Below are 20,510 nucleotides of genomic sequence, written 5' to 3'. Positions count from 1 at the left end.
GTATTTAATTAATATGTTGTGTACAGTATACTTGATGAAATGATTGTAATTATTTTATTTAGTACTAGTTACTTGCCCGTAATTTTGTACCCGTGAATTTTGAAAGTAGGTAACCATTTTTAGATAACGTATCAAATAATAAATAAATCATACACCAATATTTAAGTTAGACCTTTAAGAATACAATTGTGATAATTGCATTCATTTTGGAGCAGTAGTTTTTGCATGATGCCACAAAAAATATTTATTATTATTATTATTTCAGCTCTTAACTGTCCACTGCTGAACATTAGCCTTTCCCATAAGGGAAGTTTTGCCAGTAGTTGCTACGTTTGGCAGGCGTGTTGTTAACCGCAGTTAGGCTTTTACAGATCTTTTAAGCGGGACGCTGCTGCCTATCCGTCTACCATAAGCTCCCTTATTCGCCTCTTACGACACCCACGTGAAAGGAGTGGCCTATTCTATGCTGGGACCGACACGGCGAAATATTCATACAAAATAAAATTAAGGAAAAGTCCATATATAGTTATATATAGTTCATATATAAAGTCCAGTAAGTACTTTATATTGTTTTCAATTTCGTGTATAATATAGTATATGTCATATATTATATGTGTAAGTATATTTGTTATTCATATATATTTATTCGTTTATATATGTAATTTTAGTATGTATGTATATCAATAATTAGTAGTACCGCATTCGAGTATTCTGACACTTCCCTATGGTTGAATGGGGGAGAATGCTTTTAGCATTAAGTCCGCCATGTACACATATTTGTAATGATGAATAAATAAATATTTAAAAACAGCTAAAATACCTCATATCGGTTTGTCTTAAATATTTCACGTTATTATATTAGTAAGATTATTATCCTCAGGAGTTGAGGTCTCATAAAAGTTGCTATCGCTCGTGTCATATCGCTCTGTCTTTACATAGTGATATGACGAGAGTCGGTCTGTTTGAGTCACTTGTCCTGCAACCGCATTAAAGTAAGCTCAAGTTATCTTAGGAGTATATCTGTTTCTAGCTACAGTTCTTTGTTTGAGTTTCTAAGCTTATTATTCTATGATTACAAACTGTTCTGGTATGTTTTATTTGGGAGCATTTGTTTGAGGTTAAATTCAGCATTGAAGTTTAGTAAATTGAATAAAGTAAAAACAAGAAGATTGCCTCTGGTTTTGACAATGAAGTTAGCGCATTTAATTTTTCTATGCAAAATTGTTATTGCGCAATTATAATCAGAAAATATATGTACACATAATTTATCTTGACGTATCTATAATTAACTATTTAACAAATAAAATTTGTGTTTACAAATTAGAAAGATGCTAATAGTATAAAATAAAATAAATATAGAAGTTATAAGGGTATCACTCATAACTAAAACGCAAAATTGTAGAGAAAATGTTGACCCGCTTTTCTCGAAGCATTTGTATGGAGACATTCTATTTATATATTATAAGTACATATATGTATCACTTTTTTCAGGTAGTTTTTAATTTAGAGGGATTGATGCAACAAATTTAGTTTCTCTTATTTTTATGTAAACAAAAAAAATTATAATGTATTTGTATGCATTTTTCAATGTATATATATATATATATATATGTGTGTGTAATAGTTTTTACATGTTACTTGAATAATACAACATTGATTGGAGGTATTCAGTTTTTTGCTAATACATTATATTATTATTAAATTCGTTATCATCATATCAGACGTTAACTGTCTACTACTGAACACAGGCCTCCTCCTTGGGGGTTGCCAGTAGTTGCCACGCTTGGCAGGCGGATTGACAACCGCAGTTAGGCTTTAAAACATCACTTTAAGAGGGACGCTGCTGCCCCATCCCTCGACTTAGTCTGGACTCGGCATAGAATGGGCTACTCTATTCTTTCCTATGCGTGTCGGAAGATGCGACTAAGAGAAATTAATGGTCGAGGGATGAACAGCAGCGTTTGAATATCACGAAAGACTAACTGCAGTTGCCAACCCGCTTGCCAAGTGTGGCAAAACTCCTGCAATAGGAGGAGACCTATGTGGAGAAGTAGACAGAAGGCTAATATGACGATGATCATGATTAAAAAATAAATGAAATTTTTCTCATATGTGCCTTACTTGATGAAGATTCTTAGTATTCACTATAACAAAGCGTTCTTCGAAGGTCCCATGCGAGCGAGATATAATGACATTTTGTAAAATAAAGGTGGTGTAAAGTTAACTAATGTTGCTTAATTATTTATTATATGGTATTGAAAAATTTTTTTATAACACAAGGGACAAACGAGCATGCGGCTCACCTGATGGCAACTGACTATCGCCGCCCAAATATTAGATCTTATGAGAAAGCATCATTTAAACATAAAATATAGAAATATGTTAGTCACAACACAATTCAATTACGTTATCTCGCAGTGATGTGAATTGTACAAGGTATTTGGTAAAATATAAAGTACATAAAGTGCCTTACCTTAGTTTATGATTAATACTCGCAAGACGCCGGTATTGATGTCTATGGTTACGGTCAGTCAGACCACCGGGAACGAGGGCGTTCACAGGGTTGCCACTAACGCGAATTTTAAAAATATTAAAAAAAAAAAACTTAACACAGTTGTAGGTTAGTATATCAAATATATTTTTAAATTATGACAATATATTTTTTTTATTAATTAGTCGATTAATTGTTTTTACGATTTGATAGTTGACTTTCTTTTTTTATATTTCTTTTTTATACGACTTAAAATGGCAAACGAGCTGACGGCCCACCTGATGAAGAGTGGTAACCGTCGCCTATACACATGAGCAGTACCATGGACATAACAGAGTATACTGTTTCGCCCATGATACCCCCATGCATTGCCATTTCTGAACACTTAGGTGTTATTCCTCTGTACCATGTAAATTCACGTTATATCCCACCCTTCAAACCGAAACACAGCCATGCAAACACAACTGCTTGACGGTAGAAACACGAATGGATGGTATATGTTATGAGATATCTGGACTACTTATAAACTGATATTAATAATCCATTTTTGTACCAATTTGTGACAGTTTTGGGATGGTTTCATAATAAGTTCATTAAAAATATAACCTAGTTTATTTTAAATAAAATATTAAAGTAATAACAACGGATGGATGAGATGGATAGGATGAAAAATGGATTCTCTTATCGCTTCATATCTATGTAAATACGTTTAATCATTCAGATAATAATATGTTTAAATAAAATATCACATGTTATGTACATGTAGAAATATAAGACGTGAATTTATACGAATTATTATTCTAAATTCTACGAACATAGAATAACTTAAAAACTACGTAGGTATCAAATTGTTTAAGAATGCAGTTGAGTAATTAAAGAATGCTCTTACTAAGTTAGAATGCTCTTACTAAGTTAGAATGCTCTTACTAAGTTAGAATGCTCTTACTAAGTTAGAATGCTCTTACTAAGTTAGAATGCTCTTACTTAGCTCTTGTGATTTACATCAAATAAAAATTGAAGAATAGGTTTTTTTTGAACGCTTTTAAATTGTTTTAATCTTTATAAAATTTTTAAAAACTATCAAAAGAGTTTATCGCATTTAAGTTTAAAACTCGTCCATTTAGGTTATATTAAAACTGCGAACTACTAAATGTATGGTAACTATAAATTACAATGCAAATCTGTTAGCCTGTGACATTGTCACTGGTAAAAGCATATTTTATTCAATTGTCACTTAAATATATTTTTTAAAATTTAATTATATATGCGTTTTTTTTAAATTTTATAGTAATTTCCAAATAAGTGGATATTGTTCTGTAAAATAAAAAAAAAACATTAAGTAGTTGCACAGTTAAAAACTGCAATGGTCGTATTCGTGTGACAATAATTTTAAAAATAATTATATAAAGCTAAAAAAAATATTAATAGGCTACTGCAAATAATGAGTATAATAAAAAAAAAAATGGTGACACCATTTTATTTTCAAAACGTCTAAAATAGATAAATTCAACATGGCTAGTTCTCAAGGAATTTATATATGGTTGTATATGGTTATACATAATATTACTAACAAGTCGAGACAAGTCGCGGATTTCAATTTTCGAATGTTATGCAATGAAACCGGTTATTTAAAGCTCTCCATAGACGGTAAGATTTGTGATCCGACTATGGAGTCGATTGGTAAAGTCGCTATTGAATAATTTAATCAAATTGATCAGTCGCATGCATGTGCGAAGAGATCGATTGTGGCTGGAGGTGAAATCGTCGAGTTAAATTATAGTTAAAGTTAGTTAACGTTTTAACCGTTCTACACTATAATTAGTGATGATCTAATGATGTGCATAATTAAATGTTCAAAAAGCAGAAATGTTAACTTAATTAACTTAATAAAGTTTACTACTGCGAGATTATGTTATTTGAATTTATCAAATTGGCCCTTTCATGAAACTGATCAAACAAGCAAACATTTGCAAAGTTTCCCCTCTTTTACAATTTTATAAAATACAGTCGAATTGAAAACCTAACTCTATTTGAAGTCGCTTAACAATTTGGAGATCGACCACGAAATGAAATTTCGAATTTTCGGCCTCAATTTTTTGTTTTACTTTGAACCGAAATCGACCCAGTAAATGGTGTTTTACATTATGTTCATCATAAACATTTTTAATATTTTCAAACGGTATGTATTATGCAATTTTAACATCAAATTTGGGTTTCGTTTGGCCCCGAAATTTTGGATAATATGGGCCCTCTGATATAAATAAAAAACGTGATTTTTGTAAATACTTGTGTAAATATGTGTGACTAAGTCAAAATATTGAAATATCTTCCAAATAGTATCAATGATTTCTCTCTTTATGTCTCCAATGTTTTGTTTGCCATTCACCGAAGACAAAATATAAAATTATAGCTCCTTACATACTGTATATTAATGTACGTAATAAATGTAATAAAAATATACATAAAAATATAAGGAGTGTATTGAAAAATCCCAGCAAGGAAAAAGTGTTGCTCCTTTTCCTAGAAATACCACATTGCATATTTTGATTAAGTGGTCTTCTTTGAGTCAGCCGTGATTCAAAAAGAATCGGATCTTGCTGAATTGAGGTGGATATTTACCTTTACTCACTCTGTGGTTAATGTAATAGTTAATATATAGTGTTATAGTTAATGTAATTTATTATTTAAATATGCAATATGTGACTTTTGTAATGTATGGTGGATTCAAATGTGTTGTATTAAGTAAGTTTGTACGTGAGACGTTTTTAAAATACTACCAGATACCAATTTTACCAGAGGGAGACTTTGTACAAAAGTCGTTTGCTTGAGTACCTCTGTCCCATTCGTGTATCAACCGTGAAGCAGTTGTGTTTGCATGGCTGTGTTTTGGTTTGAAGGGTGGGATATGGCGTGAATTTACAGGGTACAGAGGAATAACATCTGAGTCCTCAGGAATGGCAACGCATGGGGGGTATCATGGGCGAAACAGTATACTCTGTTACGTCCATGGTACTGCTCATGTCTATAGGCGACGGTTACCATTTTCCATGAGGTGGGCCGTCAGTTTGCCATTCTAAGTTGTATAAAAAAAATATACTAATCTTTACCAGTGACTTCGTTCCTGTGATTGGCGTATGACTTACTCGCAGGGCTAAATAGTAGCTTATGTTTTTCTCTAACCAAAATAGTATTTGTATATCAAATTTCAAGACGATTGTTTGAGTTTTACCTTACAAACAAGATTAATTTTTGTCATTTCTTAAAATTATGAATACAAATTTAAAATTTTTATATTTGTTATATGAAATAAAAAATTTGTTCGAGGTCACTGTCGACCATTTTTTCTCTTTAAATGTTAATGATGATATTAAATTCCAAGGCCCGACTAGATAGATTATATTTCACGAAAGATTATAACATTGTCTTAAATAATTATAAATGAATAACAAGTTTTACATAACCACAATAATTTTTATATAAATTCAAAATATAGAAATTTGACCTCTTGATTATTTAATTTCAAGTTAATTTCGTGTAGTGGCAATGGGCTGGTCACATAGCTCGAAGAACCGACAACCGATGGGGAAGAAAGGTTCTTGAGTGGCGACCCTGATTTCAAAATCTATATAGTGACTAGTATATACTAAATGCACTGCAGGGAGTCAGTGGATGCAGGTGGCTCAGGACCGTTCCTTACGGCAGTCTATGGGGGGAGGCCTATGTCCAACAGTGGACGGATAATGGGTTGAAATGATAAGGATGGAGTTAATTTTAGTATGTAAATAAGTTATATTTATACATTAAATCGTTCCACTTATTTGTATTTGATAGGGGGCGATAATTGACGTCATTGATAATATACGTCATATAATGACTATTAAAATATATAATAAAATACCAAAATCAATAAGAGAACTACCAGTAAGTCACTTTAAATTACGGTTAAAAAAATGGTTACTGGAATGCAATTTTTATTTAATAAATGATTTTTTAAAAATTAAATGAATGTATGTAAATGTGTAATTCATTTGTATTGTATGACATTTGTTATATTATTGACTTGTTATGTATTTGTTTTTGTTTAGTTTGTATTTGTATTTGTTTAGTCTGCTACCACTAGTATGTGTGCGGCTGCCAATATTTATGGATTGATCCTATTAGGCTATTAATATACGTAAGCCACTAAATTATAATACTAAATTTGCATGCCTTTAGATAAGGCGAAATGTGTAGATCTATTATATTTAAGACCATTATTATTACCACATTTCTAGCAAATAAATAAATTATTATTATTGACATACGATGCATTACAGACATAACAGACTGTATTATGTTGAAATGTCATTCTGAAGGACTAAAGTGGTATGCCTTCATACCTTGAAGTTTCACTGCCATATCCCGCACTCAAATTTCTTACCGTTCTTCTCAGCTGAAATTGCATTCCGAACAGGGCGGTAAATTTATAAAAAAATGATAATTTAAAAATTAATATAATTAAGTTTTTTCGAATAAAATGATTTTTATTTATTATTCTTATTTTGAAACAATTATGTAAACACACAAACTAAAAACAAAATTAAAAGACGGTCTATAATTTTTTGCTAATTATATGTATCAATGCACGACACATGTATTTGTTTTTATTTTTTTATTTAAAAGGACGTTAACTGAAATACTATGTTAAAACTATATATATGAAGTTCATCAGAGGGAGACTTTGTACAAAAGTCGTTTGTTTGGGCACCTCTGTCCCATTCCTGTTTCTACCATGAAGCAGTTGTGTTTGCATGACTGTATTTCGTTTGAAGGGTGGGATATGGCGTGAATTTACTGGATACAGAGAAATAACACCTGAGTCCTCAGGAATGGCAACACAACAACAGGGTATCATGGGCGAAACAGTATACTCTGTTATGTCCATGGTACTGCTCATGTCTATAGGCGACGGTTACCACTTTCCATCAGGTGGGGCGACAACTTGTTTGTCTTTCTAAGTTGCTATAAAAAAATGTAGATGAATTCAAAAAGATGAAATTTAATATGAAATTTTATGTGTCAATGAATCTATTTGTATTACTATATCACAATCTGATTTTTGAGTTGTAATGCTTCATAACATATATATATATATATATATATATATATATATATATATATATATATATATATATTGTTAGACTCTCTGCCTATCACAAAATAATTATAAGTTCTTATACACTCTTTATGTTTATGAATTGTATTTTATGAATAATATTGTTTGAAGTGCCAACCCTGTAAGCAAGTTGTACCGCCGTGCAACACACGGGGGGTTATCTGCTATCATAAAACTGAATAAGCACTTGCAGGCAGCGGTTGCTAAGCAGAGCTACTCTTGTAGTTAGTTGCTTACTTATAGGTTTATGATGGCAAATTTTATGGGAACGTTGCTTTCGTGAGAGACGAAAGGTCGGTTTATACCATATACCAGAGGGAGACTTTGTACAAACGTCGATTGCTTGGGTACCTCTGTCCCATTCGTGTTTCAACCGTAAAGCAGTTGTGTTTGCATGGCTGTGTTTCGGTTTGAAGGGGATATGGTGTGAATTTACTGGGTACAGAGGAATAACACCTGACTCTTCAGGAATGGCAACGCATGGGGAGTATCATGGGCGAAACAGTATACTCTGTTATGTCCATGGTACTGCTCATGTCTATAGGCGACGGTTACCACTTTCCATCAGGTGGGCCGTCAGCTTGTTTGCCATTCTAAGTTATATAAAAAAAAAGAGTCATGAGAAATTCTAATCTCTTTTATATAAATCAACACCATTTTGTATGTTTTATTTTGAGACCTACTTGCCTACTTCTTTATCAGTGTGAACATTTGGATGGTACAATAAATATGTACTATCCACTTTGTCCGTGAATGCAAGAAATTATTTACTATTAACAAATAAAAGGTTTTAATATTTTCGTTTTATTTAATTTAAAATGTGTACAGACCTACTTTCCTACATCCACTATCAACTAGTCTCGAATTTATTTCAGATTATATTATTCACTAGCTGTTGTCCGCGACTTCGTCCGCGTTTCCGTCGTTTTTCGTGAAATAAGTAGCCTATGTCCTTTCTCACGGTTCAGTGGTTTTGATGTAACAGACACACTTCCCTTCACTGCTCTGCTCCTATTGATCGTAGCGTGATGAAAAGTATACTATAACCTGCCCACGAGTATGAAGAATAACTGTACCAAGTTTCGTTAAAATCCGTCGAGTAGTTTTTGTTTCTATAACGAACATACAGACAGGCGGACAAAAATTTTACTGATTGCATTTTTGGCATCAGTATCGATCACTAATCCCCCCCTGATAGTTATTTTGGAAATATATTTCATGTACAGAATTGACCTCTCTATAGATTTATTATAAGTATAGATAGATAAATGTTCGAGGTATTTTGTAGATTGTTTATACCATAGTTTATTTTTTAGTTCCATAGGACTTGCGACTTTTCCTGTGTGATCGGGATATATCCACTGAACGGTACTAGAAGCAGCCTATGTTCTTAATTCTATATGGCAGGTGTATATCAAATTTCATACTAAGAGATAACTGTTTTTTTTTTATTGGATGAAAACGGTATGGTAACCCCGCCTGCGCTAACGGGATACGCTGGCGGGGCACCAGTGAAGGGTGATAGATGAGAATGAAAACAGGCTAGTTAGCCCATTATGATGAATTCATCAGGAATTAATCATGATAGTTTCCAAGGGGAACCGCGAGGAGGCCAACCTGGTTGGGTATATTGCTAGCAATGGGATTCTCAGTCTCCATTACTAACAATCCCTTTTCCCCCAAGAGATAACTGTTTGGAATTTGTTATCATTAATCAACACTACATAGTATAAAACAAAGTGGCTGTCGCTGTCTGTCCGTCCCTATGTATGCTTAAATCTTTAAAACTACGCAACGGATTTTGAAGCGGTTTTTTTAATAGATAGAGCGATTCAAGAGGAAGGTTTATATGTATAATACATGCATAATATTGTAGAGAAACATTGATAAAATTTTTTAGCATTTCACCCGTGCGAAGCTGGGGCGGGCTGCTTGTATATAATAAAATATATACTGTGATACAGCCGCAAAAGTGTAATGTAATGTTGTGACCTACATTGTCACGACAAACGAGTCTGCGGCGAACCATACCGAGCCAGTCCAAGGAGAATCCGTTATTTCATATTATATTGGCCAGTTCTTGGTGAGCCCTTTCTGTATTTAATGATATTGCTGCATACCTATACAGTTTTAATATATATTCAGCTAGCTCTATCCCAAGCCATATGGGGGGAAAGGGATTGTTAGTAATGGGATCTAACTGACTCATTGCTAGCAATACACCCTAAGTTTAATTCTATGTACATTTTATTTGCTCATTTTTTTTTCTCGTTTGTTGTTTATATTGTATTTTTTACATTGCACTGAATAAAATATTTTTCTTTCTTTCTTTCTATCAGATCGACCTCTAGTGGAATTCATCATGATGGGCTAACTGATCTGCTTTCATCGTCACCTATCATCCACCACTGGTACCCCCCCGCCAGCGTATACCGATAGCGCAAACAGGGTTACTATTTCATTGTCACCCATTTAAAAAAAATCCCAGGACATATCTTTGACCACCCTATACGACATGACACTTAGCGTGTCCTTTATCTGTCCCATGTAGTTATTCCTCGGTCTTTCCCTTCCTCTTTTGCCCTCTATTTTTCCTTTTACTATGCTCTTTAAAAAATTACATATCGTATAAGGTGGCCCAGCATTTTGCCTCTTATATATATTTTTTATATAACTTAGAATGGCAAACAAGCTGACGGTCCACCTAATGGAAAGTGGTAACCGTCGCCTATAGACATGAGCAGTACTATGGACATAACAGAGTATACTGTTTCGCCCATGATACCCCCCATGTGTTGCCATTCCTGATGACTCAGGTGTTATTCCTCTGTACCCAGTAAATTCACGCCATATCCCATCCTTCAAACCGAAACACAGCTATGCAAACACAGCTGCTTCACGGTTGAAACACGAATGGGACAGAGGTACCCAAGCAAACGACTTTTGTACAAAGTCTCCCTCTTGTATTATAGTATCATAGTTGCTTACGGAATTTTATTACTAGTACAAAAAAAAAATAAAGAAAAAAACTCGACCAGACCAACGATAGACACTACAAATACGAGGTTTGTCCGGAAAGTACGTATAAAAGTTTTTTAAAAAATTTATTTTACAATTATTCAGGTAAATCAATTTTATCCCCTTCAAAGTACTCCCCCTGTGACATAATGCACTTGTGCCAACGCCGTTTCCACTGTGAGAAGGCTCCTTGAAAGTCCTCTGGTTGTAGGTTTCTCAGCTGCCCCGTCGTAGCTTTTTTTATCTCATTTATGTCCCCCAAATGCCGCCCCCGAAGTACCAATTTGGTTTTTGGGAACAAGAAGAAGTCACACGGGGCCAAATCCGGCGAATAGGGGGTGTTCGGTCACCGTAATGGAATTTTTACTCAAAAACTCACGGAACGATCTTGGCGCAAATTTTTTTCATTTGAAGTTCGTTTCTTAGAATTTCGTGGACCACGGTTTTGCCCAAATTAAGCTCTTCAGCCACCTGTCTGACCGTTAAACGACGGTCCCCATTAACACAAGTTCGAATTCTTTCCACGTTTTCGTCGGAATGTGAAGTGGAAGGACGTCCTGAACGTGGGTCATCTTGAACGCTTTCTCGGCTCTCTCTGAATCTTTTTAGCCACTTGTGGACGGTTGGTTCCTTCACAGCATCATCCCCATAAACTGTTCTGAGATCGGCAAAAATTTCACGGCCACTCTTGCCGAGTTTCGAGAGAAACTTGATTACGACGCGCTGCTCTTCAATGGAAGCGGGCTCCATGCCGACGGGGTTTCGTTAAGAGGTAACTTCACAGATGGCGTGACAAGCCAGTTCGCACCGCACGGCGGTCAGACCAGAACTGAAGCATTGTTAGGGACATAAGGAAGGGGTCCTGCGCTTACCTGGCCTCCCCACTCCTCTTTCTCGCATTCCAGAACACTTTTATACGAACTTTCCGGACAGACCTCGTATACCTAATTGTTTCCAAAGATTAAATAATTATATTGAAATTTCTTTTATTTTTACGCGTACGGGAATTACCCTAACCTCATTGTACATAACGAATAAATGTACCTAATACCTAGTATTATATGATTTATAGTAATACGCATTATAGGTATTACATAGTAAACCGCATACGACCTACGTGACAATATTAATTATTTGTTTTTGTTTTAATTCATTCATTAATTTCTCCTGCTTATTTCTAACCTACACATGTCTTACATATAAGATATAGACTTAGATTATATAGATAGAGCATCGAGCCTCAAAAACGGGTCAACTTTTGTCAGCAAATTGTCAAATTAGCTGACTCGTTTTTTTTTTTCATTAATATTCTATATACTTACGTACACAATGTACCTTGACGTATTTATATTTAATTATTTAATAAATAACATGGGTGTTAGAGCATTAAAAAGAGCATTACAAAATTAATAGGACAAAATAAATATGCAAATTATAAAGGAATCACTCATAACTATATAAACACGCAAAATTGTATGAAAAAGTTGACTCCCTTTTCTAGAAGCATTTGTATGGGGACACTCTATGTATACAATCTAAGGATATATATATTTAATATAAATACAGGTATTATTACTTCTTTCCATTCAGTGGTTGGCTGGAACATATCGCTTTTAGATATAAGGCCACCCGTTGTTTTTACTCTGTGATCTATTTCATGTAAATAGTTTTTGTTTCTGCCAAGTATTACTAATGTATATCTTTTGGAGACACTAGTAAAGAGTAGTGTGTAGGTAGCTAGATTCCTTTGAACACAGAGGAAGTAATCACTTCTTCAAATCTATTCAAATAAGGAACAATGTACCTATAATCCATAGATTAAAAAAAGTATGTTTTATTGCTTTGATCCCATAGTTAGTATACGTAATCTGCTTTAATCGGACAAAAACTGTTATGAAAATCTTATATAAAGAACATTCTTATTTTTAAATTAAGAATATTAAAAGTATTATTTTTAAAACCATAGACTCAAACTACAAATTTTATGTTCATTTTTAAATAAAATGATAAAAAAAGGTAAACTATTCAAGCTGCCAGTAACAAGTACCTAAAGTGTATTTATTTTACTAATGTTTATTTTATCAATTCTTTTCGGTTGAAACTACTTCCTGAACTGGTTAAAATAAACATGAATTGACTCACAACTACTGTGGTACTAATGCGATAAATGTAGCCTGTTTACTGATACACTGATGGAAGTCTAACTGTCTGTGTACTACAGAGGATGTAGAAAAAGTAGATAGAGGGTCCAGTTGTGCCCTGCTAGTTTCAAATTCAGCATTTTTCATTGAAAATGTGTCGTTAGATATTGTTAGTAATGCGGATTACCAGTCCCATTGCTAGCAATATACTCTCAATTTGATCTCCACGTGGTTTCCCCTAGAAACTATAGTGCTAAATTTAGTAGGTAATTTATCACGATGGCCTAACTGACCTGCCTTTTCATTCTCACCTATCATCCCTCACTGGTGTCTCGTTAGCGTATGCCGTTAGCACAGGGTAATCATGCTATTATCATGCGTTAAAAAAGATCATCTTCTAGTCTTTTTTATGCAACTTAGAATGGCAAACAAGTTGGCGGCCCACTTGATGGAAAGTGGTAACTGTCGCCTATAGACATGAGCAGTACCATGGACATAACAGAGTATACTGTTTTGCCCATGATACCCCACATGTGTTGCTATTTCTGAGGACTGAGGTGTTATTTCTCTGTATCCTGTAAATGTACTGCTATATCCAACTCTTCAAAACGAAACAAAGCCATGCAAACACAACTGCTTCAAGGTAGAAACACGAATGGGACAGAAGTGCTCAAGCAGACGACTTGTACAAAATCTGCCTCTAGTGAAAAAAGACTCGTGTCGTTTGGGATATAAAAAAAATATATATACGTAGTAATATGTGAATGGGTTTCTGTATTAAAGAAGCAATTGTCCTTTTATATCGCTGTAAAGGCCACGAGATAAATAAGTATTAAACGAGCACTAACAAATGGCAAAGTTCAAATGACAATTTACTGTGGTCACGAGATACCGAGGCTTGGCGTGTCGACCTTAGACCCACGTTGGTAGCGCTGGGCGACAGACGCTGTGTGGAATTATTCAATATCATAATCGATACATGTACGTTACACGCATTCTCTAGCTCATATATCACATATCGTCATAGTCGTAGAATACTGACGGATCTTTATATGTAATCTTTGTCAGATCCGTCAATTATTTGACATGAAATTTAACATACATATACTATTTGGGATGGAAGAGGACATAGGATTCTTGCCCCGTTCAATCAACATATAATAATTTGCCTGAAGACGCCTTATTTAGAGGTCAAACACGTGTTGCCAGGGGGAAAGGGATTGTTAGTAATGGAGACTGAGAATCCTATTGCTAGCAATATACCCAACCAGGTCGACCTCCTCGCGGTTCTCCCTGGAAACTATCATGGTTAATTCGTGATGAATTCATCATGATGGGCTAACTGGCCTGTTTTCATTCTCATCTATCACCCTTCACTGGTGCCCCGCCAGCGTATCCCATTAGCGCAAGTGGGGTTACCATACCAATTTCACTCATAAAAAAAAACACATATATACGTGGTATATACACGCATTATATATAACAATAAAAGCCAAGTATGCCAGTTTATTCGCTGTTTTCATACACTTGTTAATATAAAGTTAGTACTTAGATTATAATATATACCAAGTAATTAAATACTGTTTTGATATTATAAGTGAATTGTTACAAAGAAATGGGTGTGGTACCTAACTACTTAATACGTACATTGCTATCATTGATAAAGTCTTGGATGTTTTATTATTAATCTTTTAAACAGTGCTTTGTTGCAACTTGTAAATGCAAAGGTATTGCAATCCGAAATCGACCATCAACAGTATTATATCTCTTGTTTTTTTTAATGGGTGATAATGGAATAGTAACTCCGCTTACGCTATTGGTATACGCTAGCGGGCACAAGTGAGGGATGATAGGTGATGATGAAAGCAGGTCAGTTAGCCCATCGTGACTAATTGCACTAAAATTAACCACAGTGGTTTCCAAGAGGAACCACGTGGAGGTCGACTTGATAGGGTGTATTGCTAGCAACGGGGCAGTTAGATCCCATTACTGACAATTCCTTTCCCCCCGACAACAGAGGGCAGTTGACGGTTGATGTGATGATAATAATTTTTCTCAAACATGCTTGGAAATGTGAGCATTATTTTGACAATCTTCTTCGAGATAAATCAAAATTGCCGTACTGGCCAGATACATGCGGGCAGCGGCCGGCAAAAGTTGTATGAAAATCCATATCTGTTGTGTTTTGCGGCCAGATAAATTACTATGTAAACTCATATCTGTCCTGTAATTTAAAAATGGAATGACCTTTTACTTCGAAACATGGCAACCAAGGAGGTAACTAATAAAAGGTTTTATTTAAATTTCGAACTGGCTTGCAAATAGAAAGCTGTTTATTGAAAAAAAAAAAAAACAAAGAAACATTATGGCGCGTGAAAAATTATTATTGTTCGTTATTCGTCATTGAACTTAAAAAGTAAAATTGTGTTTTTGATTTCCGCGCATTGTTTGAGAAAAGTACTATACAAGTCTTGGCCACAACTAGGCATTAATGGACTCACGTATGTGTGCCTCGGCTACGCCTCGGCCCACATTTGCACGTTCATCCATCAATGCTTCAGTTGCTGGCCGCTGCAGTAATGTACAATATATGGTTTTAGTTAATTTCTTTTTAATAAGCATACATGTTCGTAAGACGTGAAATAACATATGTGTTACATTAAAGGAATGTACAATCACTATTCTGTGTTACTTCTTTGTCACTAAGTGAGCAATTGACAATGTCAAATCCCACTCTGAAATCATAACGGTGCGTACAGTTTTCTAGAAACAACAAACTACATACCCACCTAACTATTGTTATTGTATTGATATTCCGGTTTTTATATCGATCTTCTTATCTTTTTGATAACAGTGTATGGCTTTTCTGTCTTTGATGTCTGAAAATAATATTTTATTTTAATATCAATAATATATAAACATAGTAAGAATGTTTGTTATTATAGATAATAGTGGCGTTTTAGTAAACCGGCGAATTGGAATGGTGATTAATCCTGATGAGGATCTCGAGGAACTACTCGTGTTTCAACCGTGAAGCAGTTGTGTTTGCATGGCTGTGTTTCGGTTTGAAGGGTGGCATATAGCAGTGAATTAACAGGGTATAGAGGAATAACACCCGAGTCCTCAGGAATGGCAACGCATGGCGGGTATCATGGGTGAAACAGTATACTCTGTTATGTCTATGGTACTGCTCATGTGTATAGGCGACCGTTACCACTTTCCATCAGGTGGGCCGTCAGCTTGTTTGCCATTCTAAGTTGTATAAAAAAAAAATTATGTTAAACATTTTTGAATAGCCGTTTTTCTCTTAGTCTCTGTATATACGAATAATTATATCGAGCTACTGACGTTTCGATATTGACATACATATTTTCCTCAATCAAATTGAACCTATTGACCGCTTCATGTAGAGTGGTGTCGTAACACATTCCATCATTATTAGAAAGATCACTAAATAGCCAATGACTGAATTTTTACTAAAAAGAATTATTAAAAGAGCATAATCCTTTTTTAAAGGCCTGCAGCACACCTGCAATGCCGTTGGTGCTGTTAGTACAGATGGGCAAAGCACCGGGTTTAAACCCGGTGCTTTGGTAAAAACCCAATAAACACCCATAAACTCCCATAATCACCCAAAAAAATAGGTTTTTACGTATTTTTTTGAAAATATGTAAGTAATACCAATAAATTATTTTTATAAATTGTATTGATCAATTCTACAATATTAAATAAAACGTTAACTAATAATATTTCAGGAAATTTTAAAAATCTATATATAATAAAATGAAAGTAATTAATTTTCAGTGTTTTCATGTTGCAGTTGATCAACATGTTGGCCTTTTGCTTCCCGTAGATACTTTAAAATTTCTTCATAACATCTCGTTCGCACACATGGCCGTATATATTTAAATTCTTGAGCCACTAACAGTCCGAAATACTCATTTCTTTTATCCTCTTCTCCATAAATTAAGCATTTAGAACAGTTTGTTTCTTCTTTCAGTAAATTTTCTTTTACTTTATCCTCGTTTTTTTCTTTGTTGCGACGACGCTGGGTAAATCATCTGGACACTGGGTCTCACTATCGCCAAATATATTTGGAGATCGGCTTCGGCTACGGCTTGGCAGACATTTTTTTCTTTCTACAATTTTAAATTAAATTTATTAGAATAAATGCTTCGAACACACGCGATCTAAGTACCTTTTGTGTTTATTATACCTTACCTACCTAGGTATAAAAAGAGTACTTACGTAGATTTTCTTTTATTAACTGTTTTATACGAAGATCTTGATCTCTCAAATTAGCATCCATTTTACTTCCAGTGATTATCAACTAAATTAATAATCCACAAAGTATTAAATAACGTTTTTATGAAATATTTAGCACAAAAACAATACCCTTTAAATATCGATCGTCAGTAACTGTGGCTGACTTACCTATATTCTAGCAAGCAGGACTGCCAGATGTGAAGGGGAAATCCCCAATAAATTGTTGCATGTGACTGATGATGTGAGCATGTTCGTTTCATAATAAAAATGTTGCCAGGTAACCAAAAAGTCGTATGTTTTTGTGCGAATTACGATCATAATCTTTACGATCGTACATTAAAAAATAGACAAATAATAGTATGAGTACGATTTAAATCGTATATCTGTCAACCCTGCTAGCAAGACAGCGACAAAATCACGTTGCATAACAATGTAGCCCAAGCTTATATCTTATGAAATATACGGAAGAGATACGGACTTAGAAAAAACAGAAATGTTGTTCTTTGTGGAAGTCATTGATGAAATTCTATGTATTTTAGCCCGCAAACTTTCTTCAAACAAAAACAGCGCCATCTAGTATCGAGTTCTGTAATTATCTCTTTGTTTATGGATTTGAAGTAAGACCGCCACGCATGCAATACATTATGACTGGGGATTCCCCTATTCGTCGACGCTGAATATGAGGCGACGACAATCACTGTCAAACGTGTTCACTATTACTCTGACTCTGGTAACGTGACTTCCTGGTAACGTGTTAGGTAGGAAAAGCAGTAAAAAAGTGCATATTAAGGGAGCAGATTTGAAATAATATTTATACTTAACAAGAAATAATTAAAGGTAAGTGGATTTTTGAATGATACAATTATATCATGATCACTTAACAATTTTAACTTAAAATTAGATGTATTATTACAAGCTTTTATTTAGCTTGCGTTATGTAAATAAAAGTATGTAGGTATGTTCGTATGTTGATGCAATTATCCTCAATCCTCAACCGACTGGGATAAAATTTTCCATACACGTTTATTTTGGATGATAGTGCATAGTTAGCTGAGAGTCGTCATTGGATAATAATGGTGGATAGCCTAAGATGTGTACTAGATATTTATTTTTAACATAATATGCGTAAGTACCTAATCGAATTAAAGAAGTTGCTGAGAAAAATACAGAACAATACGATAATAAACTAGCGTCTGCGTTTAATCCTCCGAGGAGATGTAATTTTACAAAGGTTTTTTGTATTTATTTTATTATTTTTTTAATAAATTTATTGTAAATAACAAGAAATAATCATTGTAAAAAAATAGGCACTCTATTGTTGAATTTTCGTCAGACCAACTAATCATCGTTCATTTTTTTAGGTTCAATGGGGAGACCTAAAGATTTACGCATATGGGAGCACTACCGTACTTTACCAAACAAGTCTGTTTCTTGCAAGCTTTGTAATAAGGTCTACAAATTCAGTAATGCTGCCAAAATGCTTCAACATCTTATCACTTGTCCAAAATCTCCAGAAACATTAAAAGACTCTATGAAACTTATAAAAGATAGCTCGTCCAAAACCAAAATGTCTGGACTGTCAGAGATAGAGACAAATGATTCTTTTATAAGCCCCTCGTCGTCTGCTAACACTACAATAAATGCTGAGTTTCAAGACACCGATGATCATATAAAAACAGAATTAGCGAGAGCTATATTTGTAACAGGGACGCCATTATCGATGGTGCAACATCCTTTATGGATACAATTTTTCGAAAAATTGCAACCAAAATTTAAAATACCTTCACGTAAAGCTTTAGCGACAAAATACTTAGATAAAATATATAGAGAAATGCGTTTTGAGTTAAATGAGGAACTAAATGCTTGTAGTTACTTACACCTTCAGTGCGATGGCTGGTCTAATTTAAGAAATGAAGGAATAATAAACTTTCTTATATCAAAACCTCAACCTGCATACGTTAAAAGTTTGAATACAGAAAGTAATCCTCACACTAGTGAATACCTTAGCCAAGAAGTTGAAAAAGTAATGAAAGTGTATGGAGCAAATAAGTTTCTTGTACTTATTGGCGATAACGCTAGAAATATACAAAAGGCATTCGAATTAACAAAACTCAAATATCCACATGTTGTTCCTCTCGGTTGCTGTGCACATATCCTTAACTTGTTGTGCCAAGATATTGTAAAGATACAAGAAGTAACTGTGTTTATTATGCAAGCCATAAATATAATAAAAACTGTTAAAAGGAGTCAACGATTAAGTTCCTTGTTGATAAAATCAAGGCAGGGTGAAGATTCTACACAAACACTAAAATTGCCTTGTGCTACAAGATGGGGAAGTCATGTTACTTCGTTAAAAAGTTTGAAAGCAAATAAGATAGCTTTGCAAATATTAACAGTTAGAGAAGATGTGGTAATTTCAAGAGATATTAAAGATTTAATTCTAAGTGATGATTTCTGGACGAAGACAGGGGAATGTATAAGTATTTTGGAACCAGTCACTGAAAGCATATTTTACTTAGAGAGCGACCAGAATCGTTTGCATCGCACATACATTACATTTAGAGATGTACAAGCTAAGATACGTTTTGCATTAAATGAGATTTCGACATTGAGCGAAGAAAGCAAACAGCAGATTCTAACATCAGTATCTTCAAGATGCAATATGGCAATGAGGCCAATACATTTTGCAGCATATATTCTAGACCCCAGGACTCTAGGAGTCGAACTTACTCAAGAGGAAGAACTTAAGGGTATGGAGTTTATCTACAATTTAAGCCAACACTTAAGTTTGTCAAATGTAATGGCAGATTTGGCGTGTTATAAAGCTAAAGAAAACTTTTGGGCCAGAGGATTTGTATGGAGCTCATTAGATAGCATTGAGCCCCTAATATGGTGGAAAGGTATTTGTGGTTCCACTGAGTTAAGCAAAGTAGCGATTCGTATTCTATCAGCTCCCTGTACTTCGGCAGCCACTGAGCGTTCCTTTAGTATCCAAGGCTACATACATAATAACAAAAGAAATCGACTTACAACTGAAAGAACTGAAAAAATTTCATTCATTTGTTATAACTGGAATCTTAAACATAAAGCTGAATGCGAGGACATTCAGTTTAATGAAGAAAATACCTTAGAAGCTTTCATTGAGCAAGTAAATGAACATAACAGTTTAGACGAAATAGAGCCTATCGAACCTATACAATTCATCGCTTGTAATAACTCTGAATCTGACAGTGATTGACTGTAGTTTTACATTTTACTTTCATCTCTTTCTTAATAAACTCAAAATCAAATTAAAAGTTTTTTATTCTGTAGGCTGCATAATAATATTGTCTATGTCCAGTATAGTGGACGTCTTGCGGCTGAGATGACGATGATGAAGTACAAAATCATAAACACCCAAAAATTTGGGTGTTTATGGGGTTTAAACCCAATAAACCCA

General features: G+C 34.3%; 1 protein-coding gene and 1 long non-coding RNA gene across 4 annotated transcripts in view; one reads left to right on the top strand and one right to left on the bottom strand.

Moving 5' to 3' along the window:
* Positions 1 to 637: 637 nt before the first annotated feature.
* LOC128202455 (uncharacterized) overlaps positions 638 to 20,510 on the bottom strand; it is a 34,334-nt gene continuing 14,461 nt past the window's right edge. For 2 of the 3 annotated variants that reach the window (XR_008253794.1, XR_008253793.1), the window contains 3 exons: positions 15,595 to 15,684; positions 2,474 to 2,569; positions 638 to 976 (listed from right to left, as the gene is read on the bottom strand). This is a non-coding gene — a long non-coding RNA (uncharacterized LOC128202455). The remainder of the gene's footprint in view (positions 977 to 2,473; positions 2,570 to 15,594; positions 15,685 to 20,510) is intronic. The other variant, XR_008253795.1, reaches the window with a different exon arrangement.
* Positions 16,862 to 20,367, top strand: LOC128202454 (uncharacterized). The gene is made up of 2 exons (XM_052902872.1): positions 16,862 to 17,908; positions 18,433 to 20,367. The coding sequence occupies exon 2, from the start codon at positions 18,438 to 18,440 to the stop codon at positions 20,307 to 20,309; it is 1,872 nt and encodes a 623-aa protein (XP_052758832.1). The 5' UTR covers positions 16,862 to 17,908; positions 18,433 to 18,437; the 3' UTR covers positions 20,310 to 20,367.

The sequence above is a fragment of the Galleria mellonella genome, unplaced genomic scaffold, assembly GCF_026898425.1.
Source record: "Galleria mellonella isolate WM207_F2 unplaced genomic scaffold, CSIRO_AGI_GalMel_v1 utg962, whole genome shotgun sequence".
NCBI lineage: Eukaryota > Metazoa > Arthropoda > Insecta > Lepidoptera > Pyralidae > Galleria > Galleria mellonella.
The sequence above is the reverse complement of the archived record's forward strand: the minus strand, read 5'-3'. Positions and strand labels throughout refer to the sequence as shown.

What these genes read in the sequence shown, in the direction of transcription:
- LOC128202454 (XM_052902872.1), top strand. Translation starts at nt 18,438, where the DNA reads ATGGGGAGACCTAAAGATTTACGCATATGGGAGCACTACCGTACTTTA.